The following is a 22950-nucleotide window of genomic DNA, read 5'->3' as shown; positions in this document are numbered from 1 at the left end:
GATAATTTACCTGATTTATTTACTGTAGCAACAGTGTGGTTTGTTCCTGGGGAAGGCATTGTAGAGTATGTTCCAATAAACAGTGAAGAGGTATGGTGCTCTTTGTTGTCTCCCTTCATCAGGATGGAGAATGTTTGAAGGATTATCAAAGCCCAGATCTTTGGATCTTTGGAAAGAGAAATATGGGTGATAATCACTCACTGATAACATTGTGTTTGGCTAGCTGTGTGCAAAATGCAGCACAATGTGCAACACTGCTACAGAGGAAATGAAAACTGCCAAGATGTGGCATTCAGGAGTTAATTTAGTCCCCATGTTATTTGACTGATAGATGGCTATATTTACAAGGCAGAAGTGTGCATGCATTTATGACCTGCTACCTTAGCCCCATCAGAGATGGAGTGTGTTTTAATTCTACGATGCAATAGAACCCATACTTTTGAAAGAAATAGTGTCTCAATGACAGTTGCAACAAATGTTAATCAAATATACATTTTCTTTACTATACATTTCCGGTAAAGTCTCCAACAAAAATAATTCTGGTTTAAAGTCAATATGTTGTTGTATCATCTTCTCCAACCACATGGGGATTTTTGTCCAATATTTTTTAGCTTCTATATATGTCCACCACATATGATAATATGATCCCGATATCCGACAATATTTCCAACATTTGTATATTTGGAAATAGAAGCAATGGGTAGAAACTGATCAAGGAGAGAAGCAACTTAGAACTGAAGAGAAATTTCCTGACAGTTAGAACAATTAATCAGTGGAACAGCTTCCCTCCAGAAGTTGTAAATGCCCCAACACTGGAAGTCTTTTAGAACAGTGTTTTTCAACCTTTTTTGTGCAAAGGCACACTTTTTTTCATGAAAAAAATCACAAGGCACACCACCATTAGAAAATGTTAAAAAAATTTAACTCTGTGCCTATATTGACTATATATAAAGTAATTCTCCCACGGCACACCTTACACTATGTCACGGCACACTAGTGTGCCACGGCACAGTGGTTGAAAAACACTGTTTTAGAAGATACTGGATAGCCATTTGTCTGAAATGGTATAAGGTTTCCTGCCTAGGCAGGGGGTTGGACTAGAAGACCTCCAAGGTCCCTTCCAACTCTGCTATTGTATTGTACATCTGATTATCCATGTAATAACTGCAGCTAGAATTGTATTTGCCCAAAATTGGAAAAGTGAAGAGATCCCTATGGATGAGAACGTGATTAAGAAAATCTTAGAACATGCAGAAATGAATAGATTAATACTTGCAATTAAAGGAAAGGAAGAATCCGACTACTATAATATATGGGAGCTATTTTTATCAATGGTTAGAGAATAAATATGAAAAATAGAAATGAAAGCAGAGGAGTGAAATAGGGAAATTGTATTAATAAAGTTAAATAAGTTAAGAAGGGGATTGTTATAATAGTATGTTATGTATTAGTATTAACTTAAGCAGGGGTCTCCAAACTTGGGAACTTTAAGACTTGTGAACTTTAACTCCCAGAATTCCCCAATCAGCCATGCTGGTCTCCAAACATGGGAACTTAAAGACTTGTGGACTTCAACTCCCAGAATTCCCCAGCTGGCTGACTGGGGAATTCTAGGAGTTGAAGTCCACAAGTCTTAAAGTTCCCAAATTTGGAAAGCCCTGAACTTAATAGATAAAATCATGAATATGGCTGTAAATTTAACTGTTATTGCACAAAATATTTGTACCTGGACAACACACTGTTTAATGAAAGATGGTATGTTTGTATTAAAAATAAAATAAAATAAACATTTAGAAAAATTGCAGCAAATGTTACAGTGATTTTGCATATATTGTAGTTTGGTTGGGTTCAGTTATTCATTTTGGGCAACTTTTCTGCAGGTATTATGTGCTATGGGCTCAGAGAGTTTTTTCTTTTCTTTTCTTTTCTTTCTTTTTTCTTTTAAGAAGAGCCAAAGTGTTGATGGCTTAATTTTTGGTCAGCTCCAAGTTCTTGGAAGTATGAGAACAAATGCTGGGCTGTACTCAGTTCATTTTAGTGTTGGATCTAAATTTTGGACATTATTTTTGGAAACAGGTCAAGACGGTTCATAGCTCATTCCCAGCCTTAATATACCTTTGTAAATTCCGATGATCTTCCCTTTCTTCTTGCTATCTGGAAAGACAACACTCCGAGTTAGTTGTGAGTGAGGAAATCTATTCTGGATTTAGATGTCATTGGTTTAGCTGTAACCCCACTCCTACTAGTAGCATTATTGTGTATATGAATATTTCTCTGGTATGTCTCTTGCTCCATCACAATTGAACAATTTGTTCACACCTCTGTGTCATGCACAGAATAACAGTTAGAAGGGATCTTGGAGGTCTTCTAATCCAACTCCCTGCTCAGGCAGGAAACCCTATACCATTTCAGACCAATGGTTGTCCAATCTCTTGTTAAAAACTTCCAGTATTGCAGCACCTAAAACTTCTGGAGGCAAGTTGTTAGAACAAATTGATTTTTCTCACTGTCAGGAAATTTCTCCTTAGTTCTAGGCTGGTCATCTCCTTCCATCCATTGCTGTTTGTCTTGCCTTCAAGTGCTTTGGAGAACAGGTTGACTCCCTCTTCTTTGTGGCAGCCCTTTAGATGTTGGAACACTGCTGTTGGGTCACCCCTAGTTCTTCTTTTCATTAAACTTTTGTTGTTAGTTGCGAAGTCGTGTCTGACCCATCGTGACCCCATGGACAATGTTCCTCTAGGCCTTCCTGTCCTCTACCATCCTCTGGAGTTCATTTAAGCTCACGCTGACTGCTTCAGTGACACCATCCAGCCACCTCATTCTCTGTCGTCCCCTTCTTCTTTTGCCCTCAATCTTTCCCAGCATGAGGCTCTTCTCCAGGGAGTCCTTCCTCCTTCCCATTAGGTGGCCAAAGTATTTGAGTTTCATCAATTCCACCAACCGTTCTTTATGTTTTAGCCTCCAGTCCCCTAATCAATTTTCTTGCTTTTCTCTGTACTTTTTCTAGAATCTCAACATCTTTACCTTGCGGTGACCAAAACTGGATGCAGTGTAAGTGTGTTTTTGCCAAAGTTTTATAAAATGGTATTAACACTTTTACACAGTCTTGATTCTATCAGCCCAGGACTGTATTGGGTTTTTTTTTTTTTTTTTGGCAGCTTCAGCACACTTCTGGCTCATATTTAAGTGATTGGATTGGATTTATTACATTTATATGCCGCCCTTTTCCCCGAAGGGGACTCAGGGCGGCTCACAATTCAGTCAGGGAAGGGGGTACAGATAAGGGATAAAAAAGACGAACAAAACAATACACAATTTAAAAACACACAACAACCATACCATTCGAGGAGGGGGGCAAAAGCTCTTTAGCCCCAGGCCTGTCAGAACAGCCAGGTTTTAAGGGCTTTGCGGAAGGCCTGGAGGGTGGTGAGGGTTCGAATCTCCATGGGGAGCTCATTCCAGAGGGTCGGAGCAGCCACAGAGGAGGCCCTCCTCCGGGCAGTCGCCAGTCGGCATTGGCCGGCGGATGGAATTCGGAGGAGGCCTAATCTGTGGGATCTGATCGGTCTATTGGAGGTAATTGGCAAAAGTGATTGTCCACTAGGACTCCATGGTCTCTCTCACAGTTACTACTATTCAGCGAGGTACCACCTACATATATTGTGCATTTGCTTTTTGTTGCCCAAATGTAGAAGTTTACTTTTTCCACCATTGATTAGATTGGGCCCCAATTTCAGATTATTGATTTGGCTCAGCAAAAAATCACTTCAATTTAGATTTTCGTTTCGGGTGATTACAGTGATTAAATTCAGATATGATGGGGGAAAAAAACGTTTTGCAAATGCACATGAGGCCATCTAACGACGGGATATTTTAGACAGGTTTTGATCCACATTAAAAATTCGGAAAATCAATTTGATTCAGTGACTATCAAATTATCTTTAAATTGCATCCAGTGAGCGGAAACGTAACTTGTCAACATGCTACACCAAGCATGATGTAGTCTTTTAAATCAATGGAAGATGTCCATCCTAGCAAACCTACCCCAGCTACTCAATACTAGTGCAGGAAGTCCTCGACTTACGACCACAATGGAGCCCCAAATTTCTGTTGTTACATGAGACATTTTGCCCCATTTTATGACCACTCCTGCCACAGTTGTTAAGTGAATCACTGCGGCTCTTAAGGAACATGGTTGGTCATTGGATCTGGTTTCTTCATTGATTTTGCTTGTCAAAAGGTTACAAAAGGGGATCAGGTAACTTTGGGACACAGCAACCGTCACAGGGTGAAATGCTACCGGTTCAGACCGGTTCGCCCGAACCGGTAGTAAAAGATGCCAGCTGTTCGCCCGAACCGGTCGTAAAAAAAATGCTACCGGTATAGGCGAACCAGCTTTTTTGACGATCAGCTGTGCCGCATGATTTATATTAGCTAGAAAGCGGGATTTCCTGCTTTCCTAAATCGCGTGGCACAGCGGATTCCACCCCCACTGTTCGTTTACCTCTGTAGGCATGCTCAGTAGCTGGCTCCGCCCACCCAAGTGACTTGAACGTCTAAGTGTCCAAGTGACTTGGACGTCACTTTGATTCTTTGCACATGTGCAGAAGGTCCTGCACGTGCCCAGAGGAAGTGCGTGCGAGCTAAGCGAATGCGCGCTCCTGCTCCCATTGCTACCGAACCAGTAGCAAACATACATGGATTTCATCCCTTAATGGTCATAAGTATGAACAAGTTGCCAAGCATCTGAATTTTGTTCACCTGATTTATGGGGATGTTACAATGGTCGTAAGAGTAAAAAAAAAAAATGGCCACAAGTCACTTTTTTCACTGCCCGTGTAACTTTGCGCTATTATCACTAAATGAACTGTTGTAAGTCAAGGACTACCTGTAGCACATGTGTGCTGATGGCTAATCCTGCTAATTCAGAACTGGGTAAACAAGGAATTAATTTCTTTCTGCTCTTTGGGAGTTGCTTGAAGAAGCACGTTGCATACCTAGCAAAATAGGTTATTCCTGTTAAATCACAGATTGCAAAAATCTGTTTCAAGTGGGCAATTTTCACAGTTACTTTAAGTGATTTGAAAGTATTTATTTTGGCTGTTTTCCCCCTTAAGCAATATAAATGCATTCATGATTAGTAGCAGACACAAAAGACCAGCCTTGCTAGGAGAATGTGTTTATATTGAGCAGCTTGTTAGAAATATACTTTAACTTGGAGGAGAGTCTCTGTTATTGACAAAACAGTAGCCTTGGAATATGTGATTTGAAAATTAGGCATTAAAAAGAAGACACCGGTTCCATGGGAGTTTTTAAAGCATCAGATATAATAATATGAAGAAATAGGAGAAAATAGTGTGGCGTTTCATCCATACATTTATTTCTTTTGTTTCAGCTTTGCATGCTCTAAGGAGAAAGCACACACTATTATAACTTCTTCCGGGCAAAGCAAAATAAAACAGACTCCATTAAATAAAATCGAAGAGGGGCATTAAATTAGTGAACAATACAAGAGATACGAAAAACTCAACGGAATTGAATAGTTTGTACAGGTAGTCAGTCCTCCATGTACGACCACAACTGAGCCCAAAATTGATGTTGCTAAGTGAGAAATCTGCTAAGTGGGTTTTGGCCCATTTTACGATAGAGCCGAGGTGGCGCAGTGGTTAGAGTGCAGCACTGCAGGCTACTTCAGCTGACTGCAGTTCTGCAGCTTGGCTGTTCAAATCTCACCGGCTCAGGGTTGACTCAGCCTTCCATCCTTCCGAGGTGGGTAAAATGAGGACCCGGATTGTTGTTGGGGGCGATATGCTGACTCTGTAAACCGCTTAGAGAGGGCTAAAAGCCCTATGAAGCGGTATATAAGTCTAACTGCTATTGCTATTGCTATTACGACTTTTTCTAGCCACAGTTGTTAAGTGAATCACTGCGATTGTTAAATTAGAAATACTACTGTGTTTCCCCAAAAATAAGACAGGGTCTTATTTTCTTTTGACCCCCCCCCAAAATAAGCGCTTGGCCTTATTTTCGGGGAGGTCTTATTATTTTTGAGGTGCAGGAGGTGGCGTGCGTGGTCACCTCGTGGCTGCTGCTGTGTTGCAATATTTTCGGGAAGGGCTTATTTTAGCGCATGGGCTCAAAAGCCCGATTAGGCTTATTATCCGGGGAGGTCTTATTTTCAGGGAAACAGGGTAATAATGAAGGGAGCCTGGTTTTCCCGTTGACTTTGCTCATCAGAAGGTTGCAAAGGAGGATTGTGTGACTCTGAGACACTGCAACCGTCATAAATGTGAACCCGTTCCCAAGCACCCAAATGTTTAATAGCAACAGAATTATATACCGCTTCACAGTGCTTTACAGCTCTCTCTAAGCAGTTTTACAGAATCAGTATATGGTCGATAACAATCTGGCTCCCCATTTTACCGACCTCAAAAGGATGGGAGGCTGAGCCAACCTTGAGCTGCTGAGAATCGAACTGCAATCAGCAGAAATAGCCATTGTAACTTTCAATGGTCAGTAAGCGAACTGTTATAAGTTGAGAACTATCTGTACTGCTTATTGAGAAGCCAGTGGCATATTTCAGGAAAACTTTAGAAGAAGTGTAATATTAATGCAGAAGTTACAAGAGCGAGAGGCATGCTTGAGTGACACCAACTTGAAACTACAAAACACTGTAGTAATTTTGTTTTAATGTATTGCTGTGGTGCGTTTATCTCAGTTACAGTAGCTGGAAGTACCTGGGCGATTGAGAAAAAGTTGCCCCTGACTTGATGCAGACTTCAAGATAATAAAAGCATTGTAGGATAGAATGGAAAGTTGAAAAAAAAAACTCCTGGAAGAATGCACTTCCATATTGTCTTAGAAGATGGTATTTCAAGCAAGATCAAAGAGTGTCTTTACTTTTTATAGACATAATAATGTTGATGAAAATTAGAATGATATATCTGGCATTGCGTTCCTTCAAGATTCTTGTTTTTATTTTTCTACTTCTCTGTCTAGTCGACAGACCTAAATAGCTATATTTCTATCTTTTTTTCCTTATTCTATTATCTAATACTGCATGCATTAAATAATGTTGTTGCTGGTTGTGAAGTTGTGTCCGACCTATCATCAACGATCCTCCAGGCCTTTCTGTCCTCTACCATCCTCTGGAGTCCATTTAAGCTCAGGCCTACTGCTTCAGTGACTCCATCCAGCCACCTCATTCTCTGCCGTCCCCTTCTTCTTTTGCCCTCCATTTTTCCCAGCATTAGGCTCTTCCCATTGAGTCCTTCCTTCTCATTAGGTGGCCAAAGTATTTGAGTTTCCTCTTCAGGATCTGGCCTTCTAAAGAGCAGTCAGGGTTGATCTCCTCTAGGACCGACCGATTTGATCGCCTTGCAGCCCAAAGGACTCGCAGGAGTCTTCTCCAGCACCAGAGTTCAAAGGCCTCCATTCTTTGGCGCTCAGCCTTTCTTATGGTCCAACTTTCACAGCCATCCATTGCAACTGGGAAAACCATAGCCTTGACTATAAGCATTTTTTGTTGGCAGGATGATGTCTCTGCTTTTTAGTATGCTGTCTAGATTTGCCATAGCTTTCCTCCCCAGGAGCAGAAGCCTTTTAATTTCTTGGCTGCAGTCCCCATCTGCGGTGATCTTGGAGCCCAGGAAAATAAAATCTGTCACTACCTCCATTTCTTCCCCATCTATTTGCCAGGAATTGAGAGGGCTGGATGCCATGGTCTTAGTTTTCTTAATGTTGCATTTCAAGCATTAAATAATAACACAGTGCATTTCTTGACTGATTCTTGTCCAAGTACTAAGCAGGTCTTACTTTGGTTAACTCACTGAAATGGCATTACTTGTGATCTGTTAGTATCTTTTTCTGGCAGTGGGAATTTTTCCATTTGGACCTGATACATTACGGGCCTTCTTGAATTTCATGTCTGTGCTGGAATTAAAATTCTGAGCTCCCAAATTCAATCAATATTACGCTGTCATACTCGGTTGTTGATTTGAAAAGCTCTTTATTGACTGGGTTGATTAAATTTCTTGAAGAATCTGATCCTCCCTCTGAGTCTTTCTGTAATTTACTTCCATTGGATTTCCCACCATCCAGAATATTTACCTGACATCCTTTTAATACCTCTGTACATTTAAGACCTGCCGAGATGGTAAACGAATGCATCTGAGACCGGGTTAATGTCTCTGCAATTCCATTTGTAGACCCACCGTGAGAAAATTCAGCTTTGGAAAGAAATAATTAATCGACGTGTTCTGTCTGTGCTGGACAAACAAATTATTGGACATGAGCTAAGATCCATTTATAAAGCGACTCGATTCCCCCAGTGGGTATTTCATTAGGGACTTCTAGTGAGGCTTGGCCCTAGCTTCCTCTTCCTGCTGTTGTGAGGTTTTGAATATTGTTGCAGACGTCACTTAGGAACAGAAATGTTAGGCTCCATTGTGGTTGTACGTTGAGGACCATCTGTACACATGACAAACAATGTAATCTTTATATCATATATCTTTGTTATATACTGTATATACCAAACTTGGTACACAGATGACTTACCCTCTGGAAACAAATGGTGTGTGTGGGGGGGTAAGACACCCCTGGGTTTTGTGTGTGTGTGTGTTCCAGCATAACTCTGGAATGCCTGGCCCATTAAGGAGAGCAAGTGCTGCGTCCTAGAGCAGCAATTGTTTGTGATGTCAGTTCCTTCGCAGTTTCCTCTGGAAAACCAGTCATGATGTTTTCCCTCCAGTGGACCAATGGTGAAGCACCTGATGGGTTTGGGGCAATGTGCCAGGATGGTAAACAGGGCGGGAAAGAGGAGCGCATGAGAGGGGGAAGGGAGAAGGCAAGGATGATGGGAGTAGGGCAGTAATGGGATTCAAATAATTTAACAACCGGTTCTCTGCCCTAATGATTTCTTCCAACAACCAGTTCACAAAACTGCTCAGAAAGTTAACAACCGGTTCTCCCGAAGTGGTGCAAACTGGCTGAATCCCACCACTGGAGTAGGGGGAAGAAATGACCCTGTCAGACAACCAGCTCCCTATCAGATAAAAGTTTCAGTGTCTATAAATACCCGGGAACGCCGGGTCATCAGCTAGTAATGTATATAAAAGCCATGATATATTTGATTGTTTGTGATGAAAGATATGTTCATGAAAGGGATACTTAAGAGGTTTCCAGCATGAGACATATCATGTGGTGGAACGTTGTCTGGATTCCCAGGATGATGTGAGAGAATAGGGATGAAGATGGCTCCTCCCTAATAGTTCCCAAAGGCTTTGTGAGGGTGACAGAATGCTTTACTTTGAAAGTATTCTATCTAGGTGAGGAACAATTTTTAAAAAAATCAGGGTTGGAAGAATCACAATGTGTTTTTGTTGTTTTTTCGGAACTTGACACACCATTTTCTTAATCGTTTAAGAGAATGGGAAAGAGAAAGAAACGTAACAGATAAAAAAGGGGGAAAGAAATGAAAGTCAAAGCAGGACCAGAATCCTGTACAAACAACATTAGATGATTGATTATTCTCTTGTTGAATGGAAAGCAGGGGAATGAAAAAAGGCTATAGAAATGATATTATAACATCCTATTTTATGACTGTGTTATAAAGTAGGATGCTAGACGGAGTGATGAAATGGAAGGCTCTGTGGATGAGAAAAATGCATACAGGAAAATGACTGCTTCAAAAAAAAGAAGTTGAAAGTTATTGCACACGGGGTAAAAAAAAATATAGTCAAAGCTAAGAAGGGATGGTGAATAAGAGACAGAGAACAAAATGTTTTGAAATTGGTGAAGAGGTTAAACAAGCTCCCTCTAATTGAGCAAATGGGGATTAATAATAAAAGTGATCATGTGATTTGGAATTCCGCTGAGGTGCTAAAAGGAGTTCAGAGATCTGTATGAGGAAAATAATGGTATGTCAGTAATGGTATGTCACATAAAGGCATAGTGCTTTTTCCAGGTTGGTTAGATTCTGACCAGTTTGGGCTGAAAGAAGTAGCAGGTAGGATAAAAATATAGGTAGTCCTTGGTTTACAACCAGGGGTGGGATTGAAAACTTTTAGCAATCGGTTCTCTGCCTGGTTGCTGGGTGGGCGTGGCCATAGGGGCGTGGCCTAGTTGGTTCCCTGCACCACGGTGGGGGAGAGGGGCGTTTTCACCTTCCTCAGGCTCCGGAGGGTTTCCTCGGGCCTCTGGGAGGGTGAAAACGGCATCCCCTGGGCTCTGGAGGCGCTTCAGAGGCTGGAAACGGGCCTGTTTCCAGTACTTCTGATAAGCCCGTCTTTCGCCCTCTCCGAACCTCCGCACGGGTCCTGCACTTACCTGGTATGATGAACCAGCTGCATGGGGACTCCTGGGAGGTGCAGGGCTGGGTGGGTGGGGTCAGCCAGTCCTTCCAACTACCGGTCTGGCGCACCAGATTAAAATTAATATCCGGTTTGTCCAAACCGGCTGAATCCCAGCGCTGCTTACAACAGTGTGTTTAGCAACCATTCAAAGTTACAACGGCACTGAAAAAAGTGACTTATGACCGTTTTTCACACTTATGACTGTTGCAGCATCTCCTTGGTAAATTCAGATGCTTGGTAATTGGCTCATATTTATGACGGTTGCTGTGTCCCAGGGCCACGTGATCACCTTTTGGGAGCTTCTGACATGCAAAGCTAATAGGGAAGCCCGGCTTCACTGATGAACAACCTTTTGTTACTAACTGAAAAACTGCAATGATCCACTTAACAGTTGTGGCAAGAAAGGTCATCAAATGGGGCAAAACTCACTTAGCAACATAAATGTGGACCTCAATTGTGGTTGTAAATCGAGGGCTACCTGTATTGGAGCAATCAAGAAAACCAGTAAAGAGATTAAATGTACATACAGTAAATCTGCAACCTTTAAAAAAATAAACCAGTGGAGAATAACACAACACTAACCATATCATTTATTTTTGGGTAGGTGGTGCCCCTTCCATTTCCCCATCGAGATCTACTTTGGTTGTGAACAGCAGGCAAGAATTTAAGCTGACCTGTACCGACGATGGCCCTGTGTCCTGGGTCTTCAACAGTGCTGACCCCTTCGGGAAGTTAAAGCATTTCAAAACCAACGAAGTGCATGTTACCCAGGCAAGACCAGCAGACACGGGAACCTATCAGTGCAATGGCCGGAAAAACTCCAACAGCTCCATTTATGTTTTCGTTAAAGGTAAATTTCATTTTCATCTCTTCGCTTTCCCTTTCTTCGCCGCAAATGCACATTTTCTAAAATGCACTAGGTAGGAAGGCTGGATTCAGTTTGGATTCGTGGCAGTGGTGGGATTCCAATAATTTAACAACGGGTTTTCTGCCCTAATGGCCAGTTGGGTAGGCATGGCTCGGTGGTCATGTGACTGGGTGGGTGTGGCCAACTCAACGTCACTCATGTCAATGGGCGCTTCGCATCAACTGTTAAAATGTAATAAGGGTTAACCGGAGAGGCAGTTTCTGTAAGCAGGGCAATAACGATGAGGCTAGAAGCAACACCAGAATGTTTCCTTCCTGCCTTCCTTACAGGATTAGCCCAGCAAAGTGGAAAAAAACAAAAGGAGATTTCTTCCAACAACCGATTCTCTGAACTGCTTAGAAAGTTAACAACCGGTTCTCCCGAATAGGTGCGAACTGGCTGAATCCCACCACTGATTTGTGGCCATCCCGTTTATACTTACAGGCAATGCGGTGGCTCACGGGTTAAGATGCTGGGCTTGTCCAGTCAAAAAAAAAAAAAGCATAGCAACTGAAGTATTGAAGCGGGCAAGGGACGATGGGTAGATGATTCTTTTTCTTTCTTTCTTTATTATTGTTTTGACTTGTTTTCCCTTCTACTCCTCTTTATTTAAAGCATAGCAACTAAAGTATAAAGCAGGCAAGAGATTATGGATGGACAATACCAGTTTTCGATTCTTGATTTGAACTGTCTTCTCCTATATCTTCCTCTCCATTCCTCTTCCTTCCTTCTTTCTTTCTTTCTTTCTTTCTTTCTTTCTTTCTTTCTTTCTTTCTTTCTTTCTCTTTCTGTAGGCAGATGACATGATTAGATGTTAGACAGGAAAGGAAGAAAAAGCTTTTTTAATATAGGGCAATATGATTAAAAGCTAAGAGTAAGAGAAAGAAATAAAGGGAATATCAATGTATTACATTTCTATTTGATAAAATGAAAGTAATAATGAGAAATAGGTGGAATAATTGAATAATGATAGACTGTAACCAAATATAGATCTGTATTATGGGAATTTTACATGTTGATTGAATGTATAATAATGTTTAATTTGACTAGTTTTGTTTGCACTCAGGTGCCACATTGCTCATGCATTGATTTGACATTTTTATAAAAAAAAATAAAAAACTTGGGGGAATAAAGATGCTGGGCTTGTCGGCTGGAAAACAGGCAGCCCAGGTTCGAGACCCGAGCACCACATGACGGGATGAGCTCCTGTTCCTTGCTCCAGCTCCTGCCAACCTAGCAGTTTGAAAGCATGCAAATGCGAGTAGATGAATAGGTACCACTTCACTGGGAAGGTAACAGCGCTCTGCGGTGTCATGCTGGCCACATGGCCACAGAAAATGTCCTTGGGCAGAGCCAGCTCAAAGGCCTTGAAATGGAAATGAGCGCCAGTTGCCAACGATTAGCAGAATAAAATCAACAGGGACCCCTTTACTTTTGTAATATATACCCCCCTGGGGTGTGTATGTGTGTGTGTGTGTGTGCATGCACAGGGTATGCTCAAAAAATTCAGGTCATTGTTGTGATTGCAATTCCACTTGTTTTTAATCATGGTCTAGTACAGCCATAGCAGTTCGATCCATTTGGACAGCACTGAGTTGGTAAAGATAGAAAACTATTACTTCTGGTGGAAGCTCCCCCAATTTCTAAAAAAAAAAACCATGATACATACCTTCTTGCACAGCTGCGAGACACTGGCAAATTGTTGATCTAAGATGGTATCAGTTTCAAAGTACTGTTTGGAGGAAAGTATTTCTGTATGTGGTATAATCACCAGACCTCTTCCTGGATATTAAAGACAGATAACGTTGAAAATTATGGATTGACACTAAACATTTATTTTAAATATTCTGACACCAATTTCTATAGAGTAGAATAACAGAGTTGGAAGGGACCTTGGGGGGTCTTCTAGTCCAACCCCCTGCTCAGGCAGGAAACCCTACACCACTTCAGACAAATGGTTGTCTAATCTCTCCTTAAAAAACTCCCAGTGTTGGAGAATTCACAACTTCTGGAGGCAAGTTGTTCCACTGGTTAATTTATTATTTGTTTTGTCAAGCATGTATAGGATAATAGATAGAAGTATATACAAGATTATGAATGCATGAAACGGATACAAATAAAAGGGGTTGTTAGGACAGGGACGATAGGCATATTGGTGCGCTTATGCATGCCCCTTACAGACCTCTTAGGAATGGGATGAGGTTAAAGGTTAAAGTTGTGGGGGTTTAGGGCGTGACCCAACAAAAGCGCGAATGTCAAAAGTGCGCCGACAAAACCGCGGCGCTAAAACCGCGATGTCAAAAGCACGCCGACAACAGCGCGCCGACAACAGCGCGCCGACAGAAGAGCGATTTAAGTTAAGGTAAGGTTTAGGGTTAGGTTTAGGGTTAGGTTTAGGGTTAGGTTTAGGGTTAGGTTTAGGGTTATTTTTAGGGTTAGGTTACAGCGCGCTTCTGTCGGCGCGCTGTTGTCGGTGCGCTTCAGCGCTCATTCGTCGGCGCGGTTTTGTTGGCACGGTTTTGTCACCGCGGTTTAGTCAGGCGTGCTTTTGTCGTTCGCGCATTTGTGGTGGAACCGGTTTAGGGAAGAAACCACAGAGTCAGGTAACACATTCCAGGCATTGACCATTGTTCTAACTGTCAGGAAATCTCTCCTTAGCTCTAGGTTGCTTCTCTCCTTGATTAGTTTCCACCCATTGCTTCTTCTTCTGCCCTCAGGTGCTTTGGAGAATAGCTTGACTCCCTCTTCTTTGTGGCAGCCCCTGAGATATTGGAACACTGCTATCCTGTCACCCTTGGTTCTTTTTCTTAAGCAAGGCATCCCCAATTCCAGCAATGTCGAATTTATGTGTTCTAGTAGCCAAGAGTTCTCCTGACTCTATTCAGGATCATGAGAAAAGTCGATTCATTCCCCCCCGCCCCTCTGCACCCTAGCACAAAATAAAAACATCTTCTTTTTCTGAAACTGCCACTTGACGTTAGAGAGAGGGCCCAGGGACGTAAACAGTGACAAGGGTGAGTCAGTTTGCAAATCTGAATCTGCCATCTCAGATAAGGCTTTCGGTCTGCCTCACAAGTAGGCCTTGTTTTTTAAGTTTTAAAGATTCTTAGAGAAAGATTATTGTCCTTCAGGCAAGTTCATACCATAGATGAAACATCTTGCAAGCCTTGATGACTTCAAAACAGACCCGTGAGCAGCACGATAGCGTCACACAAGCCATATATGTTACCATTTTGCAGAGTGTAAAGTTATTTACATTTTGCACAGTGTAAAGTGATTTACATAAACAATTTGTGTCCTCACTGACCCCTCTCTGGCAGGGAACAAAGACACCGGAGATACTCCTGTGACAATTCTGCAAATGATTGATTGCGCACATTTATACAGCCACCCATCTTAATCAAAGAACTCTAAGGCTGCTAACGAAGCTCTAAAAACAAAACCAGACGTGCGAACAATTGAACAATAAAAGATGCCAGGCAAAATGCTGAACTCAATTTAAATGCTTAATCAAACTACTGTATGTTGCACTGATACCCTGATTCTAAAGCCTGCAGGAAAGGGCTAGATTTTTAAGGTCTTCCCAGATGCCAACAGCCATCCAAATTAGGGCAGGTCTCCTGATATAGAAGGCACACCTAATATTATGTCAGATAAACATTATGTCAGAGAAGCATTATGTCAGAGGAACGACCTGGAACATATCTACCCTACCAAATGTATAGTGGTAGTAGTAGTATTATCCCAATGCATTATGTAAGAAGAGCATGAGCAAGACCTCATTTATTCTGAAATAAAGAGTCCCCCTTCCCCCCCCCCCAGGACACATCCCTGCAAGGGACGTTAGTGGCAGGAAATCATATGATGTCTTTAGAGCAGGCCTTGTTTATTACTTTGGCTTCAAACGTCATAATCAAAGGGCACTTCTAGAGAGCGAACCTAAACCTATTTACTAAGGTTGATTGACTCCAGTATGGCCTCTGGTTAAACCTGCAAAAGACTGCCAGATGCACAGATCAATTATATTCTACCTTTCCTCCTCCATCATAGCCATTTTGTTCCAGATTTTGTGTTCTACCCAGAGTGGCAAGACTTGATTGTCTTACAGCTTCCGACACGCCCGATAGACGATAAATAAATGAGGGCATAAGATATGCTTGACTGGCATGTAATGGTTTATCTAGACTAGCCAGGAAAACGAAAGCATAGATAATGGTCGGGCATTAGCTGGGTGAGTTTCCATTCTATTCTGATCTAGTCAAAGAATGGGTGAGTGTAATTGGCCCTGTAAGCCACTCGAATTAGATACGGGCAGGACATCTCTGCCTTCTGTTGTGAGATCAGAGAACTGTGCTGTGACATTCATTTTGATTAGGGCAAATAACTATTCATTTCTGATCTGGTAGCTATATAAAATAAGACTGGATATGCTGTGCCATCTGGGATTAGCAGGCCCAGTTTTTCTCATAGTATTAGTGAAGAAATAATGACTGGTTTTTTTTTTTAAAGTTTGGAATATTTAGTTAACAGATTACTACCTGATTTCTCTAACCCTTTCAACTGGCATGTTGGATAGCATGGCATTTGAAGCCAAGAGGATGCTGAATATAATTATGGGTTTATACTCCAGATCTTTTATGGCTGACTCATATGTACCAACCATCTAGTGAGGCTACACTAAGTCAGTGACGAATAAATCTGGAAAACTTCTCCATAAATTCCCCATCCTTTTCTGGCTTCAACGTTGAAAGATGTCATTTGACCCAACTTAAATTTTGGGACTGAATTCTGGGATCTGTGTTTTTTCTTTCTTTCTTTCTTTCTTTCTTTCTTTCTTTCTTTCTTTCTTTCTTTCTTTCTTTCTTTCTTTCTCTCTTTCTTTCTGTCTCTTTCTTTCTTTCTCTCTTTTTTTTCTGTCTCTTTCTTTCTCTCTTTCTTTCTGTCTCTTTCTTTCTCTCTTTCCTTCTTTCCTCCTTCCTTCCTCCCTCCCTCCCTCCCATCCTCCCTCTTTCTTTCTTTCTTTCTTTCTGTCTCTTTCTTTCTTTCTTTCTTTCTGTCTCTTTCTTTCTTTCTCTCTTTTTTTCCTTCCTTTCCCTCCTCCCTCCCTCCCACTTTCTTTCTTTCTTTCTTTCTTTCTTTCTTTCTTTCTTTCTTTATTTCTTTCTTTCTTTCTTTCTTTCTTTCTTTCTTTCTTTCTTTTAAAATAGTTGTGTGGCTACCTTATTTTAAAACCCAAGTCTGGACAGCCCACAATTATGGACTGCCATACTATAAAAACCACAAATCTATAAAACACAACCAAAACTTCACCCCCTTGGGAGCCCCAATAACCAAGCCCAAGCTTCCTCACTGTGGTCCAAATCACTGGGTTAAAAAAAAAAACCCAACAGGTTTTGATGGCCTTCTAGAAGGCCGAAAGGGTTTTGGCCACAGAAAAGTATCACAGGTGCCCACTGAAGCACATCATCTACTACTACATGGCTACTACATAGCTCCCATTTGTTACCATACATGCGGAAACCAGATGCAGCGTCCATAAAGAAATTAAAATCCGTAGGATTTCATTCGAAATTTGCCTTGAGCAGCATGGCTCCAAAAAGGTCCCGTTGAGTCTTGTTCTTCTTGTTGATATTCGGACTGTGTTTGTCTGTATAGGCAGATGGGAACGAAGCCCCAGTTGAAGCCAAAGGCTTTTGAGACTAGAACGAAATAAAAGATGAGAAGATTTGGATTATGGCTTTCTGATGAGTCCTCTGGGGCAGTGGGCAGCTGTTCTGTGGGCTTTTATAGTTCTAAAGGGATTTTTGGAAGCATCAACAAAGTAAAAGTTCTGTGTTTTGCCAAAACATCCATAATCTTCTGCTGGCATATTTTAAGGACCGGTCCACATGTGTGTGCAGTTTTTACATTTCTCCATCAGACAGTAATTGGCATTTGAATGAATGAATAGATTGCACTGAAAAAAGTTGTTTTGCTGGTATGAAATAATCTGGAACAATTATTAGGAGACCTCAATCAATGTCTTCCCCCCACCCATTAGTAAATACATCATTTAACAGGGTCTAGGTATGGGAACCTGATGATATTTTGCTTGAAAACCCATATTTTCTGATGCTACTTTTTACTTTAAAAAAAAAACACTATTGCAAGCTGCCCTTTAGCGATACTTGGGTATAGCATTCATCTTGCTGAATAATTTAAAATCTAGAGGGGGGGGGGAAGCCTTTTCTGTGGTGCTGAGTCTATAGACCAGTGTTTCTCAACCTTGGCGACTTTAAGTCCTGTGGACTTCAACTCCCAGAATCCCCCAGCCAGCTGTGCTGGCTGGGGGATTCTGGGAGTTGAAGTCCACAGGACTTAAAGTTGCCAAGGTTGAGAAACACTGCTATAGACTTTACCGTCAAACAAATGTAGGAGTATAAGAATTTTGTTGCCATTCTAGATTCTATTTTTTTATTTATTAACAATATTTATATACTACTTTTCCACAAATCCCATCAAGGTACCCTGTTTCCCCCAAAATAAGACCTCCCTGGATAATAAGCCCAATCAGGTTTTTGAGCACATGCGCTAAAATAACCCCCCCCATGAAAATAAGCCCTCCCCAAAAATATTGCAACACAGCAGCAGCCACAGGTGACTACACTCACTGTCTCCTCCACCTCAAAAATAATAAGACCTCCCTGAAAATAAGATCAAGTGCTTATTTCGGGGGGTCAAAAGAAAATAAGATCCTGTCTTATTTTCGGGGAAACACAGTACTGTGGAAATTAGATGGAAAAAAATAAAGGAGCAGCAAACACATATATGTACCATCTCCTGGCAAATAAACAAACAAGCGAACAAGAAAGATATCTCAGCACTTTATCAAAAAGTTGAGGATGTGGGTTGGGAAGAGAGTGGTTTGGCAAATAGAATACAACTTTGTTACCAATTAAGTTCTATTAATGCTCTGCTCAATTAAGAAAGGATTAAACATTGTGAAATGGAAAAATCTATTCATAGCAATCTACTGAAATGTGAATTTTATTGTGTTGTAAGATACATTTCTAACCAATGTCTAAACAAGCTCGAGGAAATTGAGCCTTGTAGCAAATGCTTCCCTTATTTCCCACCACTTACCAGACAGGTTAGGATGATATGAATAATGGGAGCAAAAAAAATTAATTGTTGTGATCGTGGATGTGTATCAGAACTACATCATTTCATCAATGATACTGTCCCTGCAGAAATTAAAAGCAGAGACAGAGAGACAGACACACACAGAGAGACAGACAGACAGAGACAGAGAATCAGAGACAGAGAGAGAGAGAGACAGCAGAGAGACAGTGACAGACAGAGAAACAGAGAGAGACAGACAGAGAGACAGACAGACACACACACACAGCGAGAGACAGACAGAGACAGACAGAGAGAGACAGAGAGACATACAGAGAGAGAGAGAGAGACAGAGACATACAGAGAGAGACAGAGACAGACAGACAGAGAAACAGAGAGATAGAGACAGAGAGACAGAGAGACACAAGCAGACAGAAAGTGACAGACAGAGAAACAGAGTCAGAGCGACAGACAGAGAGAGACAGACAGACAGACAGACAAACAGAGAGAGAGACAGGAAGAGAGAAAACTGAGCCATTAGATAGAGTTAATGCCATGATTTGGAGAGCAGTGATAATCCTAATCCTTTGAAAGTCACACAGGTGAGGTCTCACCTTCTAAGCCATCTTTTTTCCCCCCAACTTCAGCATCTGACCCAAGGAATCCTTTGTGTGTAAAACTGTGCGTGCAAAGGAATTCAGGATGGGGTATCTTGTATGAGCTCCTCTTGTGACGGACATCACTGCTGAAAGTAGGGATGCTTTTCTTGATCAAAGATCACCAGCTCAATGTAGGAGGACAGGGTTCATTTCCACTCGTCCCCGGTGACTTTTAATCCCTCGTCTAATGTCTGAATAGAGTTCAAAATTGATTGTGACTGAAAGATTTGCACGAGACCTTTCATCATTACACTGTCAGGCTTAAGACAAGGGAGCGGACTTATTTATAAGACAGTGCACTGTAGTATTCTACTGGGTGTTTCTGATTTATTAGAATGATGATAGCTGCTAGCATGGCAGCATGATACTACAAGGAGTGTCCTGCGGAGTCCGGCTGCAACATCGGGGCATATGTAGAAAAGGAGTGAGGTTTGCACCACATTTCAATGCTGTTTGTATCATTCTCCCGTCCATGCTGGAAAATATGCATAGCATATATATGTATGGCTATCTTGTTAAGGTGGCTCAGTGGCTAAGACGCTGAGCTTGTTGATCAGAACATTGGCAGTTCGGTGGTTTGAATCCCTCGCACTGTGTAATGGAGTGAGCTCCTGTTACTTGTCCCAGCTTCTGCCAACCTAGCAATTCGAAAGTACGTTAAAAAAAATGCGAGTAGAAAAATAGGAACCACCTTTGGTGGGAAGGTAACAGCGTTCTGTGCGCCTTTGGTGTTTAGTCATACCGGCCACATGACCACGGAGATGTCTTTGGACAGCGCTGGTTCTTCGGATAAGAAATGGAGAAGACCACTGCTCCCTAGAGTTGGGAACGACTAGCACATATGTGCGAGGGGAACCTTTACCTTTACCTTATCAGATTAAGGGACCATCTCTTGCCGGTAACATCTATCCGACCCACTAGAGTGGGGAGGCAAGGAATGTTGTAGGTCCCGTCCCCTAAGGAGAGACATCTGGCGGGATCCAGAAGGAGAGCCTTCTCTGTGGTGGCAGTCGGCAGTTCAAATCCCTAGCACCGTGTAATGGAGTGAGCTCCCATTACTTGTCCCAGCTTCTGCCAACCTAGCAGCTCGAAAGCATGTAAAAATGCAAGTAGAAAAAACAGGAGCCACTTAAATCATTGTTCAGAGTTGATTAAAAAAAACCAAACCAGTCAATCAGAATAGAGCTGGAAGGGTCCTTAGAGGTCTTCTAACCCAACCCCCTGCTCAAGCAGGAGACCTTATGCCAGCGATGGCTAACCTTTTTGTCCTCGTATACCATATTGCAATGCGTGCACGATACCCCCCCCTGTGTGCCCTGCCCCTTATGCATGCATCCGTGACCCCCCACAATTACATATACAACCCCCCCATGCCCCATTTTGGCCCTTGCAGGCCTCATTAAAGCCTCCTGGGACCAAAAATGGGGCACGGGCAGGGCTCGCCGCACCCCCATGCTCCCACTGTGCATGCGCGTGCAACCCCCCGCCCTCCCATTCATGTGTGTGCAACTCCCACGCTTGCGCGCACACCTCCCGCAATGCACAGCAGGGACTAGTACTTCTTTTCTCCAGACTAGCAATACCTAATTCCTGCAACCATTCTTCATATGTCTTAGTCTCCGGGACTATGGAAAGCTTTTAGTATTTTGCCGAGGAATCACTCTATGACAGTTTCACATATCTTTGGTATTCAACGCCAAGAATGTCCCAGCTACCTGGCTAAGAGGAAGATTCGAGACTTGCTGGATGAAAGGAGTGGTTAGTTGGACTGAGCATCATTAGCCATACTGCTTTAAATTTTAATAGCTACCTTTCTTAAAATAATGACTTTCCTAATTTCTCCTCGTCTGCCAAAGGTTAGCTTAGTTATCTCTTCCTTGGAATTATTGCCAGTTGGGAGAATGTTTTTAGCAAGGCCAGAGTCAATGAAGTATTTCCAGAAAATTCTGACATTTCTTCGATGCTCCATATGGAGGGGACATTAAATATGTGCATATTAAAAAAAATAGCTTCTAATCCAACTATCACAACTATCCAAATTAGATGTTATTCAAGATATCGCATGAGTTTAAACATGGCTCATTATACCTTTGTAGGAATTCCTCTGTTTTAAAAAAATTTCTTTTTATTACAGATCCAGAGGTTCTGTTCTTTCACAGACCCACAGTCTTTGGAAGGGAGGACAGCGATGCTCTCATTGTCTGCCCGGTGACAGATCCAGATGTTTCCAATTTCACTTTGAAAAGATGTCATCACAAACCCCTGCCTGAGAATATGACCTTCGTTCCTGATCCTCGGAAGGGAATCACCATAAAAAACGTACAGAGGTCATTTCTAGGCTGTTACTGGTGTGTGGCGCAACAAGATGGCGTTGAGAAAAAATCAAAAGATATAACACTTATGGTGAGAGCAGGTAAAAAAATGCATTCAGCTGAACTCAAATATCTGTTACAGTCGAACCGTTGTGTACAATCCCTTTTCTTGTACAGGTGGCAAACAATGTACCTAGTTTACAGGTAACTCTCGACTTGAGAGTTGGTTTAATAACCACTCAATGTTACAACAGCACAGAGAAAGGACCATTTTTCAGACAACTGCTGCGTCATCCCCATGGTCACATGATTAAACTTCAGACGCTTGGCAACTGACTCATACTTATGACGGTTGCAATGTTCCAAGGTCACGTGATCGCCTTTTGCGACTTTCGGACAAGCGGACTCAATGGGGAAGCCAGATTGATTTGAGAACAACCGGGCTACTAATTAACAACTGCAGTGATTCACTTAACAACTGTGGCGAGAAAGGTCATAAATTGGGGGAAATTCCGTTAAATGTCTAGCTTAGGAATATACATTCTGGGCTCAATTATGATCATCGGTCAAGGACTGCCTGTATATAAAGGTAAGATAATTAGGAAAATATTTCATGTTAATAGATGTTCTCAGATCCCACCGGTGGATTCAAGATTGTGAATTGTAGCCTTACAAAATGGTATTAGATGAAGTTCCTCATTGACCTTTAGTCTTTTTGCAAGATCAAATACAGGGCAGGCTTATTATCTCTATTTGTTACGTAGTGCCTATAAATGTTTTTACATTTTTATTTGGATGAAGGTACAACTGTGATATGTCCCAGTGTTTAAAATATGTTTAGCAAATCTGATACTTTATTGGAAGACTAGCCGATAACCCGCCGTTGCCTGCGTATTTATGGACATTGAAGCGTTTATCTGTCAGGGAGCCATTGAGAGGGGCCTTTCTTCCCTCTACTCCCATGCCCATCATCCCTGCCCTCTCCCTTCCCCCTCCCATGCGCTCCTCTTTCCTGCCCTGTATATGATCCTGGCACTTTGCCCCAAATCTATCTGTCGTTTTCCCATTGGTCCACTGGATGGCGAATATCACGGCTGGCTTTCCAGAGGAAGCTGCGAAGGAACTGACATCACAAACAATTGCCGCTCTAGGACACTACACTTGCTTTCCTTAACGGGCTAGGCGTTCCAGAGCTATGCTGGAACACATACACACACACCCCACCCACCCCAGAGGTGTCTCCCCTCCCCACCCACCCCCCAGTATTTGTTTCCAGAGGGTAAGACATCTGTGTACCAAGTTTGGTTGAAATTGTTCAAGGTGCTCCAGAGTTACGCTGGAACATACATACATACAGCCTTTTTTAAGGAACTGTCAATTTCGACCCCCTTTTTGCATATAATTACAATAATGTGCATCTGGATTGTTTTTTTTTTTTTAGTTCACAAGTCCTTACCATCCATCACCTTGTCAAAAACAATGCAGCTTCTCAAAGAAGGTGAAGAATTTGAAGTTACATGTACAATCAAGGATATAGATAGCTCTCTTAAAGCTAATTGGATTTTTCAAGGCAATGCGGTGAGTTCATTATACCTAATATGTACCAATGTACTTGAAAGCAT

At 41.9% G+C, this 22950-nt stretch overlaps 1 protein-coding gene across 1 annotated transcript in view; it reads left to right on the top strand.

Annotated features, from left to right (window-relative positions):
- The window catches only part of KIT (KIT proto-oncogene, receptor tyrosine kinase), a 111180-nt gene that overhangs the window by 34195 nt on the left and 54035 nt on the right, over window positions 1-22950 (top strand). The window contains exons 2-4 of the mRNA XM_087724732.1: window positions 10957-11202; window positions 21151-21429; window positions 22770-22906. Coding sequence (XP_087580858.1) covers window positions 10957-11202; window positions 21151-21429; window positions 22770-22906 — 662 coding nt within the window. The remainder of the gene's footprint in view (window positions 1-10956; window positions 11203-21150; window positions 21430-22769; window positions 22907-22950) is intronic.

The sequence above is a fragment of the Thamnophis sirtalis genome, unplaced genomic scaffold (genome assembly GCF_051295495.1).
Source record: "Thamnophis sirtalis isolate CommonGarterSnake01/CBP01778 unplaced genomic scaffold, rThaSir2_p1.2 scaffold_10, whole genome shotgun sequence".
Classification (NCBI taxonomy): Eukaryota; Metazoa; Chordata; class Lepidosauria; order Squamata; family Natricidae; genus Thamnophis; species Thamnophis sirtalis.
This window is presented reverse-complemented; position numbering and strand designations above follow the sequence as displayed.